General features: G+C 44.6%; 1 protein-coding gene across 2 annotated transcripts in view; it reads left to right on the top strand.

Annotated features, from left to right (window-relative positions):
• Nucleotides 1-12365, top strand: part of LOC311141460 (far upstream element-binding protein 3-like) — a 67218-nt gene that overhangs the window by 8626 nt on the left and 46227 nt on the right. For both annotated transcript variants that reach the window (XM_084176796.1, XM_084176797.1), the window contains exons 3-5: nucleotides 4594-4627; nucleotides 6057-6106; nucleotides 6280-6351. In XM_084176796.1, coding sequence (XP_084032922.1) covers nucleotides 4594-4627; nucleotides 6057-6106; nucleotides 6280-6351 — 156 coding nt within the window. The remainder of the gene's footprint in view (nucleotides 1-4593; nucleotides 4628-6056; nucleotides 6107-6279; nucleotides 6352-12365) is intronic.

The following is a 12365-nucleotide window of genomic DNA, read 5'->3' as shown; positions in this document are numbered from 1 at the left end:
TGTAACCTTTACTCAGCCTTACTGCATTTCAGACAAGCCCCCTCTGCTTTTCCAGTTGTTTTCTGCCTGTTGTATTATTATCTCTGGTCTGTAAATTATGAAAGAATAGCCAGACTCTGTGCTGTCCCACCCTTCGTCCCCTGGCCCATTTGGTTCTGGCCAGGGGGAGGCCTAATATGCTATTAACTCAGCCTGCTCCTTACTTTTGTCAGTGAAGACACTGGGAGGGGGTTAGCTTAGCTAGCACACTCAACTTTATACCTGCCATATGCTCATCCCTTAGTGGGGTGGTGTACCGCACACATGAACTAAGCTATGCCCATCCAGCTGTGTGTCTTGATATAGAAAATATTGACAGATCCATCTCATTCCATTTTCACCCTATCTGCCCAGGCACTTAAAACCTGCAATCAAATCAAATTGTATTTGTCACATGTTTCGTAAACAAAAGATGTAGACTAACAATGAAATGCAAACTTACGGGCCCTTCCCAACAATGCAGAGAGAGAGAAGATTGAGAAATAATAGAAAAGTAATAACGCGTAATAATAACATTAATAATAAATACAAAATGAGTAACAATAACTTGGCTATATACACGATGTACCAGTACCAAGTCGATGTGCAGGGGTGCGAGATAATTTAGGTAGATATGTACATATAACTATGAATAATGTGACTAGGCAACAGGATGGATAATAAACAGTAGCAGCAGCCTATGTGATGAGTCAAAAAAAATGGTGCAAAAAGGGTCAGTGCAGATAGTCCGGGCAGCTATTTGCTTAAATATTTAACTAACTATTTAGCGGTCTTATGGCTTGGGGGTAGAAGCTGTTCAGGGTCCTTTCGGTTCCAGACATGGTACATCGGTGCCGTGTGGTAGCAGAGAGAATGGTCTTGGGTGGCTGGAGTCAGTGACAATTTTTAGGGCCTTCCTCTGACACCGCCTGGTTTAGAGGTCCTGGATGACAGGTAGCTTGGCGCCAGTGATGTACTGGGCCGTACGCACTATCCTCTGTAGCGCCTTGTGGTCGGATGCCAAACAGTTGCCATAGTCAAGATGCTCTCAATGGTGCAACTTTTTAAGGATCTGAGGGCCCATACCAAATATTTTCAGTCTCCTGAGGGGGAATAGGCGTTGTTGTGCCCTCTTCACGGCTGTCTTGGTGTGTTTGGACCATGATAGTTTGTTAGTGATGTGGACACCAAGGAACTTGAAGCTCTTGACCCGCTTCACTACAGCCCCGTCGATGTGAATGGGGGCGTGCTCGGCCCTCCTTTTCCTGTAGTCCACGATCAGCTCCTTTGTCTTGCTGATGTTGAGGGAGAGGTTGTTGTCCTGGCACCACACTGCCAGGTCTCTGATTTAGGGATGGAACGATTATGGAAGTTTGGCTAACGATAGTCATAATAGTCATTTTTGTAGATTTGTTTTGGGGGGACACCGTCGTGTCGTCAGCAAACTTAATGATGGTGTTGGAGTCGTGCACGGGGTCCTGTATTGACACTTTGCCTGTTTGATGCCTCGTCGGAGGTCCTAGCTGGATTTCTTATAAGCGTCCTGATTAGTGTCCCACTCCTAGAAAGCTCAGTGCGGATGTTGCCTGTAATCCATGTCTTCTGGTTGGGTTATGTACGTACGGTCACTGTGGGGACGACATCGTCGATGCCCATAGAAACGCATTGAATAACCGATGGAAAAACAGATGGTAAAAAAAATGTCTAAAGGAAGTTTGTTTTGAAAATGAGAGATATATGTAAAAAAGACCAGGACATTTTGGGGGACATATTTAACCCCCTTTTTTAGGCACTAAACTACTTCCATATATACACTACATGACCAAAAGTATGTGGACACCTGCTCGTCGAACATGTCATTCCAAAATCATGGGCATTAATATGGAGTTGACATGGACCTGTTCGTGAGAGACTCACGTTTCGATAGAGGGGTCATAATAGGTTGTAGGCCAAACCGTTCGGACACTACAGACGTTTTCGTGAGATACCAATTTTCAGGACATCATGGTCTGACAAACACCGCTGTAGCTCAGCCACCTTTCATCGCAGATGCAAAAGGAAGATATTGGCGTATGCTGTGGATTGTGACGCAGCCCATGCAAAACTGATATCTCTAGCTTAAACAGACGGAAATAGACTCAAGAGTTAATGAAGCCGGTGACTGATGTGGTAAACTCCTCAATGCCATCGGATGAATCCCGGAACATATTCCAGTCTGTGCTAGCGAAACGGACCTGTAGCTTAGCATAGGATAGAGTTATGGTCAGATTTGCTAAATGGAGGGCGAGGGAGAGCTTTGTATGCGTTTCTGTGTGTGGAGTAAAGGTGATCTAGAGTTTTGTCTTCTCTAGTTGCTGGTAGAAATGAGGTAAAACGGAATTTCAGTTTCCCTGCATTAAAATCACTAGCCACTGGATGAGCATTTTCTTGTTTGCTTATGGCCAGATAGAGGTCATTGAGTGCGGTCTGGTTGCCAACATCAGTTTGTGGTGGTAAATAGACTGCTAAGAAAAATATAGATGAAAACTCTCTTAGTAAATAGAACCTTATCATGGGGTACTCTAACTCAGGCGAGCAGAACCTTGAGACTTCCTTAATATTAGAGACACCAGCTGTTCTTAACAAAGAGACACACCTCTCCCCCCTAACATTACCGGATGCTGCCGTACGGTCTTGACGATGCATAAAAAGTAATTGTACGTTTGCCAATAGAACGGAGGGTAGAGGCAGATTATTTATTTGCAGATGTAGTTTCGTCAGGGTGCCCGCAGGGATTAGGGCCTGGTCCGGGGTGAGCAGTATGTCTTGCACCGCCGACTCGTTGAAGTAGAAACCATCCTAATCAAGGTTAGTGATTGATCGCTGTTCTGATGTCCAGAAGCTCTTTTCGGTCAGGACACAAGGGCGGAAACATTATGTACAAAAAAAGCTACAATATGCAATTTTTTGAGCGAGCCGACCAAATTCACATAGAAATGTGAATTATAGATACATTACCAAAAGTATGTGGACACCTGCTCGTCAAACATCTCATTCCAAAATCATGGACATTAATATGGAGTTGGTCCCACCTTTGCTGCTATAACAGCCTCCACACATATGGGTAGGCTTTCCACTAGATGTTGGAACATTGCTGCGGGGACTTGCTTTCATTCAGCCACAAGAGCATTAGTGAGGTCGGGCACTAATGTTGAGCGATTAGGCCTGGCTCGCAGTCGGCGTTCCAATGCATCCCAAAGGTGTTCAATGGGGTTGAGGTCCGGGCTCTGTGCAGGCCACCGATCTCGACAAACCATTTCTGTATGGACATGGCATTGTGGATGGGGCCATTGTCATGCTGAAACTGGAAAGGGCCGTCCCCAAACTGTTGCCACAAAGTTGGAAGCACAGAATCATCTAGATGTATGTAGATTGTATGCTGTAGCGTTAAGATTTCCCTTCACTGGAACTACGGGCCTAGCCCGAACCATGAAAAACAGCCCCAGATCATTATTCCTCCTCAACCAAACTTTACAGTTGGCACTATGCATTGGGGCAGGTAGCATTCTCCTGGCATCCGCCAAACTCAGATTTGTCCGTTGGACTGCCAGATGGTGAAGCTTGAGTCCAATGACGGCGAGCTTTACACCACTCCAGCCGAAGCTTGGCATTGCGCTTGGTGACCTTAGGCTTGTGTGCGGCTGCTCGGCAATGGAAACCCATTTAATGACGCTCCCTATGAACAGTTATTGTGCTGACGTTGCTTCCAGAGGCAGTTTGGAACTCGGTAGTGAGTGTTGTAACCGAGGATAGATGATTTTTACGCGCTACGTGCTTCAGCACTCTGTGGGCCCGTTCTGTAAGCTTGTGTGGCCTACCACTTTGCGGCTGAGATGTTGTTGCTCCTAGACGTTTCCATTTCACAATAACAGCTCTTATAGTTGACCGGGGCAGCTCTAGCAGGGCAGAAATTTGACGAACTGACTTGTTGGAAAGGTGGCATCCTATGACGGTGCCACGTTGAAAGTCACTGAGCTCTTCAGTAAGGCCATTCTACTGCCAATGTTTTTTTTTATGGAGATTGCATGGCTGGGTGCTCTATTTTATACACCTCAGCAACGGGTGTGGCTGAAATAGCGGAATCCACAAATTTGAAGGGGTGTCCACATACTTTTGTAAATGACTAAAAATGTAAATGTATATATCGTTAATGTCATTCTTCATTGAAAGAAAGTCAAAGAAGCAATAGATCTGTTCTATGTGTTCTCGTTTAGTTTTTGTGTCTTTTACTTTTGGTTTTGTACACCAGATTCAAACAGCGATTTCTTCATATTGCACCTTTAAGATCAGCGCCAAAAAACACACAAAATAGTAGAATTGGTCTGCAGCCTGTAAAATGGTAGCTATCCATTGCAGCGCCATTCAGGCTCTTTGGCATGGGTCCAGACAGTAATTTTTCTTCTTTATTACATTTTGTATTAAAAGATTCTTAAGGAAATAAGTTACCTCTACTAATATATTTTTCTCTCTTCTCCTCTGCATCTCCCTCTGGCTCTGGTCCTCTTCCCGGCTGGCTCTTGCCGCCTCCCCTCATAGTAGGTAACCCGCTGGGCGCCATGGTACATCAAAGGTAAGCCTGTAGCCAGCACCAATTTACCCGCTGTATTGACAGACAGTAAATACGTATTGATTGAGCAATCTGTGGGATTACTCCCTCTCCTCCACTTCATTTTAGCTCACTATCCAATCCAAAGACACAACACTGGATCCCCAGCGGGATAGCGCTGAAGTACTTAGACCAGATAATGATTTGTGGACAGCATCACCGTTTTCTTTGCAAATATAGCGAAGTGTAAAGTATTATGTGTATAGGTAACTGACAAAATAATAGGCCGTTGGGCCACCATGAGCCAGAACAGTTTCAATGCCCCTTGACATAGATTCTGCAACTCTATTGGAGGGATGCGACACAAATCCTCCACAAGAAATTCCATCATTTGGTGTTTTGTTGATGCTGGTGGAAGACGCTGTCCCAGGCGCCGCTCCAGAATCTCCCATAAGTGGTCAATTGGGTTGAGTTCTGGTGACTGAGACGGCTTACATCGTTTTCATGCTCATCAAACCATTCAGTGACCATTCGTGCCCTGTGGATGGGGGCATTGTCATCTTATGGGAGAATAGCTATTGTTGCCAAAATAATTTCAAAAATACTGGGATGGGATGTTAATTGCTTAATTAACTCAGTAACCACACCTGGGTAGAAGCATCTGCTTTCAATATACTTTGCATCCCTCATTTACTCAAGCGTTTAAATTATTTTGTACGTTACCTGTAGTTCATATGTTCTATCACAGTGATGGAACAGCAGATAAGTGTTAGACATAGCCCTGTAGTGTAGGTGCACAACGTAATAATTTGTTGACTCACCTGCTGTATCCGTCTACCCACCAGCCCCTGTGCTACTATCCACAAACATATATTACATTTTCCTTTTTTAATGTGTACAAAACATTAAGAACACCTTAGTAATATTGAGTTGCACCCCCCCCCCCCCTTTTGCCCTCAGAACAGCCTCAATTCGTCAGGGCATGGACTCTACAAGGTGTCGAAAGTATTCCACAGGGATGCTGACCGATGTTGACTACAATGCTTCCCACAATTGTGTCAAGTTGGCTGGATGTCCTTTGGGTGGTGGACCATTCTTGATACGCTTGGGAAACTGTTGAGCGTGAAAAACCCAGCAGCGTTGCAGTTCTTGACACAAACCGGTGCGCCTGCCACCTACTACCATACCCCGTTCAAAGGCACTTAAATATTGTCTTGCCCATTCACCCTCTAAATGGCAGACATACACAATCCATGTCTCAATTGTCTCTAGGCTTAAAAATATTTCTTTAACCTGTCTCCTCCCCTTCATCTACACTGATTGAAGTGGGTTTAACAAGTGACAGTGGTCACTGACCTGGTCAGTATATGTCATGGAAAGAGCAGGTGTTCTTAATGTTTTGTACACTCAGTGTATAACTTGTCTCTTTTCACCCCACCGTCTTGTAATTTAGGGCTGTTATGACAGAAGACTTTAAAGTGCCTGATAGAATGGTTGGATTCAGTAAGTACATGTTATGGGAGGTACACTATGTGGTTTGGGATGTTTTCATCCTTGGGTGCTTGATTTTGAGTTATGTTAAAGGATGTATTTATTTTGTCAAAATGACACATTACCTGAACTATTTTCTCCACTCCCATCACACTCTCCACTCTTCCTTCTCCCGCTTATTTTAGTCATAGGCAGAGGAGGTGAACAAGTTACGAGAATCCAGATGGAGTCCGGGTGCAAGATTCAAATTGACTCTGGTAAGCAGTTCTAAATATGCAAATCAAATTCTATTGGTCACATACACATATTTAGCAGATGTTATTGCGGGTGTAGTGAAATGCTTGTGTTCCTAGCTCCAACAGTGCAGTAGTATCTAACAATTCACAACAATACACACATCTAAAGTAAAATAATGGAATTAAGAAATCATTTATATAAATATTAGGACGAGCAATGTCGGAGTAGCATTGACTAAAATACTGTAAAATAGAATACAGTATATACATATGAAATGAGTAAAGCAGTGTGTTCCATTATTAAAGTGGCCAGTGATACTTCGGAAAGTATTCAGACGCCTTGACTTTTTCCACATTTTGTTACGTTACAGCCTTATTCTAAAATTGATTAAATCGTTTTTTCCCCTCTTCAATCTACACACAATACCCCATAATGACAAAGCAAAAACAGGTTTTTAGAAATGTTTGCTAATTATTATTATTTTTTAAACCCGGAAATATGACATTTACGTAAGTATTCAGACCCTTTACTCAGTCCTTTGTTGATGCACCTTTGGCAGCGATTACAGCCTCGGGTGTTCTTGGGTATGACGCTACAAGCTTGGCACACCTGTATTTGGGGAGTTTCTCCCATTCTTCTCTGCAGACCCTCTCAAGCTCTGTCAGGTTGGATGGGGAGCGTTGCTGCACAGCTATTTTCAGGTCTCTCCAGAGATGTTTGATCGGGTCCAAGTCCGGGCTCTGGCTGTGCCACTCAAGTACATTCAGAGTCTTGACCCGAAGCCACTCCTGCGTTGTCTTGGCTGTGTGCTTAGAGTCGTTGTCCTGTTGGAAGGTGAACCTTCGCCCCAGTCTGAGGTCCTGAGCACTCTGGAGCAGGTTTTCATCAAGGATCTCTCTGTACTAGGTTTTCATCAAGGATCTCTCTGTACTTTGCTCCGTTCGTCTTTGCCTCGATCCTGACTAGTCTCCCAGTCCCTGCCGCTGAAATACATCCCCACAGCATGATGCTGCCACCACCATGCTTCATCGTAGGGATGGTGCCAGGATTCCTCCAAAGTGACGCTTGGCATTCAGGCCAATTAATTCAAAATTGGTTTCATCAGACCAGAGAATCTTGTTTCTCATGGTCTGAGAGTCTTTAGGTGCCTTTTGGCAAACTCCAAGCAGGCTGTCATGTGCCTTTTACTGAGGAGTGGCCTCCGTCTGGCAACTCTACCATAAAGGCCTGATTGGTGGAGTGCTGCAGAGATGGTTGTCCTTCTGGAAGGTTCTCCCATCTCCACAGAGGAACTCTAGAGCTCTGTCAGAGTGACCATCAGGTTCTTGGTCACCTCCCTGACCAAGGCCCTTTTCCCCCGATTGCTCAGTTTGGCCGGGTGGCCAGCTCTAGGAAGAGTCTTGGCGGTTCCAAACATCTTCCATTTAAGAATGATGGAGGCCACTGTGTTCTTGGGGACCTTCAATGCTGCAGAAATGTTTTGGTACCCTTCCCGAGATCTGTGCCTCGACACAATCCTGTCTCGGAGCTCTACGGACAATTCCTTCAACCTCATGGCTTGGTTTTTGCTCTGACATCCACTGTCAACTGTGGGGCCTTATATAGACAGATGTGTGCCTTTCCAAATCATGTCCAATCAATTGAATTTACCACGTGGACTCCAATCAAGTTGTTGAAACATCTCAAGGATGATTAATGGAAACAGGATGCACCTGAGCTCAATTTCTAGTCTCATAGCAAAGGGTCTGAATACTTATGTAAATAAGGTATTTCTGTATTAAGTTTCTCATAAATTTGCAAAATAATCTAAAAACCTGTTTTTGTTTTGTCATTATGGGGTGTTGTGTGTAGATTGCTGAGGATTTATTTATTTAATCCGTTTTAGAATAAGGCTCTAACGTAACAAAATGTGGAAAAAGTCAAAGGGTCTGAATACTTTCCGAAGGCAGCAGCCTCTAAGGCAGGGGTGTCAAACTCATTTTAGCTCAGGGGCCACATGGAGGAAAATCGATTCCCAAGTGGGCCGGACCGGAAAAATCATGGTATATATAACTTAAAAACAACAACTTCAGATTGTTTTCTTTGTTTTAATACGATCAACATACAACATAAAGCTGGAGCCTGAGGACAGTGTGTCCAAAATAGTACAAGCACAACATCACTATTAATCATAAAACATGTCAAGTTTATTTGAAAATTCTAAAGAAAAAGAACACACAAACACACAATGCCTCAGTGATTAACAGAACTGTTTCACAGATCACAGAACTATATCAGGGTGTCATTTCTCAGGCGGAAATGTAGATAAAAATAATGAAATCCTGTTCCCCAAACAAGTGCAAGAACCACAGAGTCAAGAATAGGTTAAATATACAAATAAAATAAAATCAATTAAAAACAATAGCACATCAACATAAAAACATATAAACATAAAGCTGGAGCCTGAGGACAGTGTCCAAAAGCACAACATCACTAATAATCATAAAACACCTCAAGTTATTTGAAAGTTCTGAGGACAAAGAACACACAAACACACAATGCCTCAGTAATTAACAGAACTGTTTCACAGATCACAGAACTATATCAGGGTGTCATTTCTCAGGCAGAAATGTAGATAAAAATAATGAAATCCTGTTCCCCAAACAAGTGCAAGAACCACAGAGTCAAGAATAGGTTAAATATACAAATAAAATAAAATCAATTAAAAACAATAGCACATCAACATAAAAACATATGAACATAAATCTGAAAGCGTTGCTCAAACTCCCGTAACAGTCCCGTTATTTTATCTTTGAACCGCTTCATGTCTGCCACATGTTGGGTCGCGCACACATTTTTCAGACAGGGGAAGTGAGCTGCATCACCACCGGCAAGTTGCATCTCCCACAATGACAGCTTCAACTTGAAAGAACGTATGCTGTCATAATACTGCGTGACAACTTTGTTGCGCCCTTGCAGCTGTTTGTTCAAGTTATTCAGGTGCTCTGTAACATCCACCATAAATGCAAGGTCCGGCATCCATTCTGCGGAATGAAATTCTAACACTGGTTTGCCCTTTTCTTCCATGAACTGTTAAATTTCTTCTCGTAAATCAAAGAAACGCCTCAGCACAGCACCTCGGCTTAACCATCTTACCTCAGTGTGGTATGGCAGGCCATAGATGTGGTCTTTCTCTCTGAGAAGGCTGTCAAACTGACGGTGATTCAGGCTTCTGGATCGGATGAAATTAACAGTTTGGATGACCACCTTCATGACGTTATCCATCTTTAATGACTTGCAACACAAAGCCTCCTGGTGCAAAATACAGTGAAAAGTCAAAAAATCACGTCCTCCATTTGCAGATTGCACTTTCTCTCTAAACTTTGTCACAACGCCTGCTTTTTTCCCGATAATTGAGGGCGCACCATCTGTAGCCAGGCTGACAGCGCGGGACCAGTCCACTCCGACCCTGTCCAGCGCGCCGACGAGTGCGGTAAAAATATCAGCTGCTGTCGTTGTATCTGTCATCGGCACCAACTCCACGAACTCCTCGGTGACGGTCAATGTGTCATCAACTCCGCGGATGAAAAAATGGCCAGTTGTGCAACATCTGTAATGTCCGTGCTTTCATCAATTGCAACCGAAAACGCAATAAATGACTTTACTTTTTGCTTCAACTGGCTGTCCAAATCCACTGAAAGATCGGAAATCCTGTCTGCAACTGTGTTTCTTGTCAGGCTGATATTTGCAAAAGCCTGCCGCTTTTCAGGGCACACAATCTCCGCTGCCTTCATCATGCATGTTTTTACAAATTCACCCTCACTAAATGGTTTTGAAGCCACTGCGATTTCATTAGCAATGAGGTAGCTAGCTTTCACTGCAGCGTCACTGATGTCTCGGCTGTGAGTAAACACAGACTGCTGTTTCTTCAGACCCGCCAACAGTTCATTCACCTTCTCTCATCTCCGCTGTCCTTGAAAGTTGTCATATTTGTCGGCATGAAGACTCACATAGTGGCGACGAAGGTTATATTCTTTCAGCACTGCAACATGCTCTGAACACACCAAACATACAGCTTTCCCATTCAATTCCGTGATTAAATAGGATGACCATTTTTCTTGGAACACTCTGCACTCTGCGTCCACTTTTCTCTTTTTTGACAGAGACATATTGGGGCAATGAGGGTGCCAAAGCACATAATGTTAAAAGTAGAAGCCGTAATAAATATCGCGGGCAAAACAAAGTAGCTCATTGGCTGCACGTGCTTGACCTACTTGCTCTGCCCTGGTATAAACAGTTTGCTTTCTTAACACAATTGCTATAGCGCCATCCAGTGGACGCAATTGGAACAGCAGTTTATTTTATTGAAAAATTGCAGCGCATTTTTATACTTTACAAAAAAAAAAAAAAAAAAAAAATCATCTTGCGGGCCGGATTAAACCCGTTTGCGGGCCTGATCCGGCCCGCGGGCCGTACGTTTGACACCCCTGCTCTAAGGTATAGAGTTGAGTAACCGAGTGGTAGCCAGCTAGTGATGGCTATTTAACAGTCTGATGGCCTTGAGATAGAAGCTGTTTTTCAGTCTCTCAGTCCCAGCTTTGATTCACCTGTACTGACCTCGCCTTCTGGATGGCTGTGGGTCGGGTGGTTGATGTCCTTGATGATCTTTTTGGCCTTCCTGTAACATCTGGTGCTGTAGGTGTCCTGGAGGGCAGGCAGACCGCACCACCCTCTGGAGAGCCCTGCGGTTGTGGATGGCGGTGATATAGCCCAACAGGATGCGCTCAATTGAGCGACAGGATGCGCTCAAAGGTTTTTGAGCGTCTTAGGGGCCAAGCCGACTTTCTTCACCACACTGTCTGTGTGGGTGGACCATTTCAGATTGTCAGTGATGTGTACGCTGAGGAACTTGAAGCTTTTTACCTTCTCCACTGCGGTTGTGTCGTCTGCAAACTTGATGATTGAGTTGGAGGCGTGCGTTGCCACGCGATCATGGGTGAACAGGGAGTACAGGAGGGGGCTGAGCACGCACCCTTGAGGGGCCCCTGTGTTGAGGATCAGCGAAGTGGAGGTGTTGTTTCCTACCTTCATCACCTGGGGGGTGGCCCGTCAGGAAGTCCAGGACCCAGTTGCACAGGGCGGGGTTCAGACCCAGGGCCCCAAGCTTAATGATGAGCTTGGAGGGTACTATGGTGTTGAATGCTGAGCTATAGTCAATGGGGATAGGGCAGTGTGCGATGGCATTGTCTGTGGCTCTATTGGGGCGGTATGCAAATTGAAGTGGGTCTTGGGTGTCAGGTAAGGTAGAGGGGATATGGTCCTTAACTAGCCTCTCAAAGCACTTCATGATGACAGAAGTGAGTGCTACGGGGCGATAGTCATTGAGTTCATTTACCTTTGCTTTCTGGGGTACAGGAAAAATGGCACACATCTTGAAGCAAGTGGGGACAGCAGACTGGGATAGGGAGAGATTGAATATATCAGTAAACACTCCAGCCAGCTGGTCTGCGTATGTTCTGAGGACTTGGCTTTCGATGCCGTCTGGGCTGGCAGCCTTGCGAGGGTTAACACGCTTAAATATCTTACTCACGTCGGCTACGGAGAACGAGAGGCCACAGTCCTTGGGAGCGGGCCGCGTCCATGGCACTGTTTTCCGCAATGCTGGCGAAGAAGGTGTTTAGCTTGTCCGGGAGAAAGACGTCGGTGTCTGCAACGTGGCTGGTTTTCCCTTTGTAATCCGTGATTGTCTGTAGACTCTGCCACATACGTCTTGTGTCTGAGCCGTTGAATTGCGACTCCACTTTGTCTCTGTACTGACGTTTTACCTGTTTGATTGCCTTATGGAGGGAATAACTACACTGTTTGTGTTCGACAATATTCCCAGTCACCTGCCATGGTTAAATGCGGTGGTTCGTGCTTTCAGTTTTGCACGAATGCTGCCGTCTTTCCACGGTTTCTAGTTTGGGTAGGTTTTAATAGTCACAGTGGGAACAACATCGCCTATACACTTCCTGATGAACTCAATCACTGTGTCCGTGTTTACGTCAATGTTAGT

This window comes from Coregonus lavaretus (genome assembly GCF_964263955.1).
Source record: "Coregonus lavaretus genome assembly, chromosome: 14".
NCBI lineage: Eukaryota > Metazoa > Chordata > Actinopteri > Salmoniformes > Salmonidae > Coregonus > Coregonus lavaretus.
Note: the sequence above shows the minus strand (reverse complement) of the source record. Positions and strands in the feature narration are given on the sequence as shown.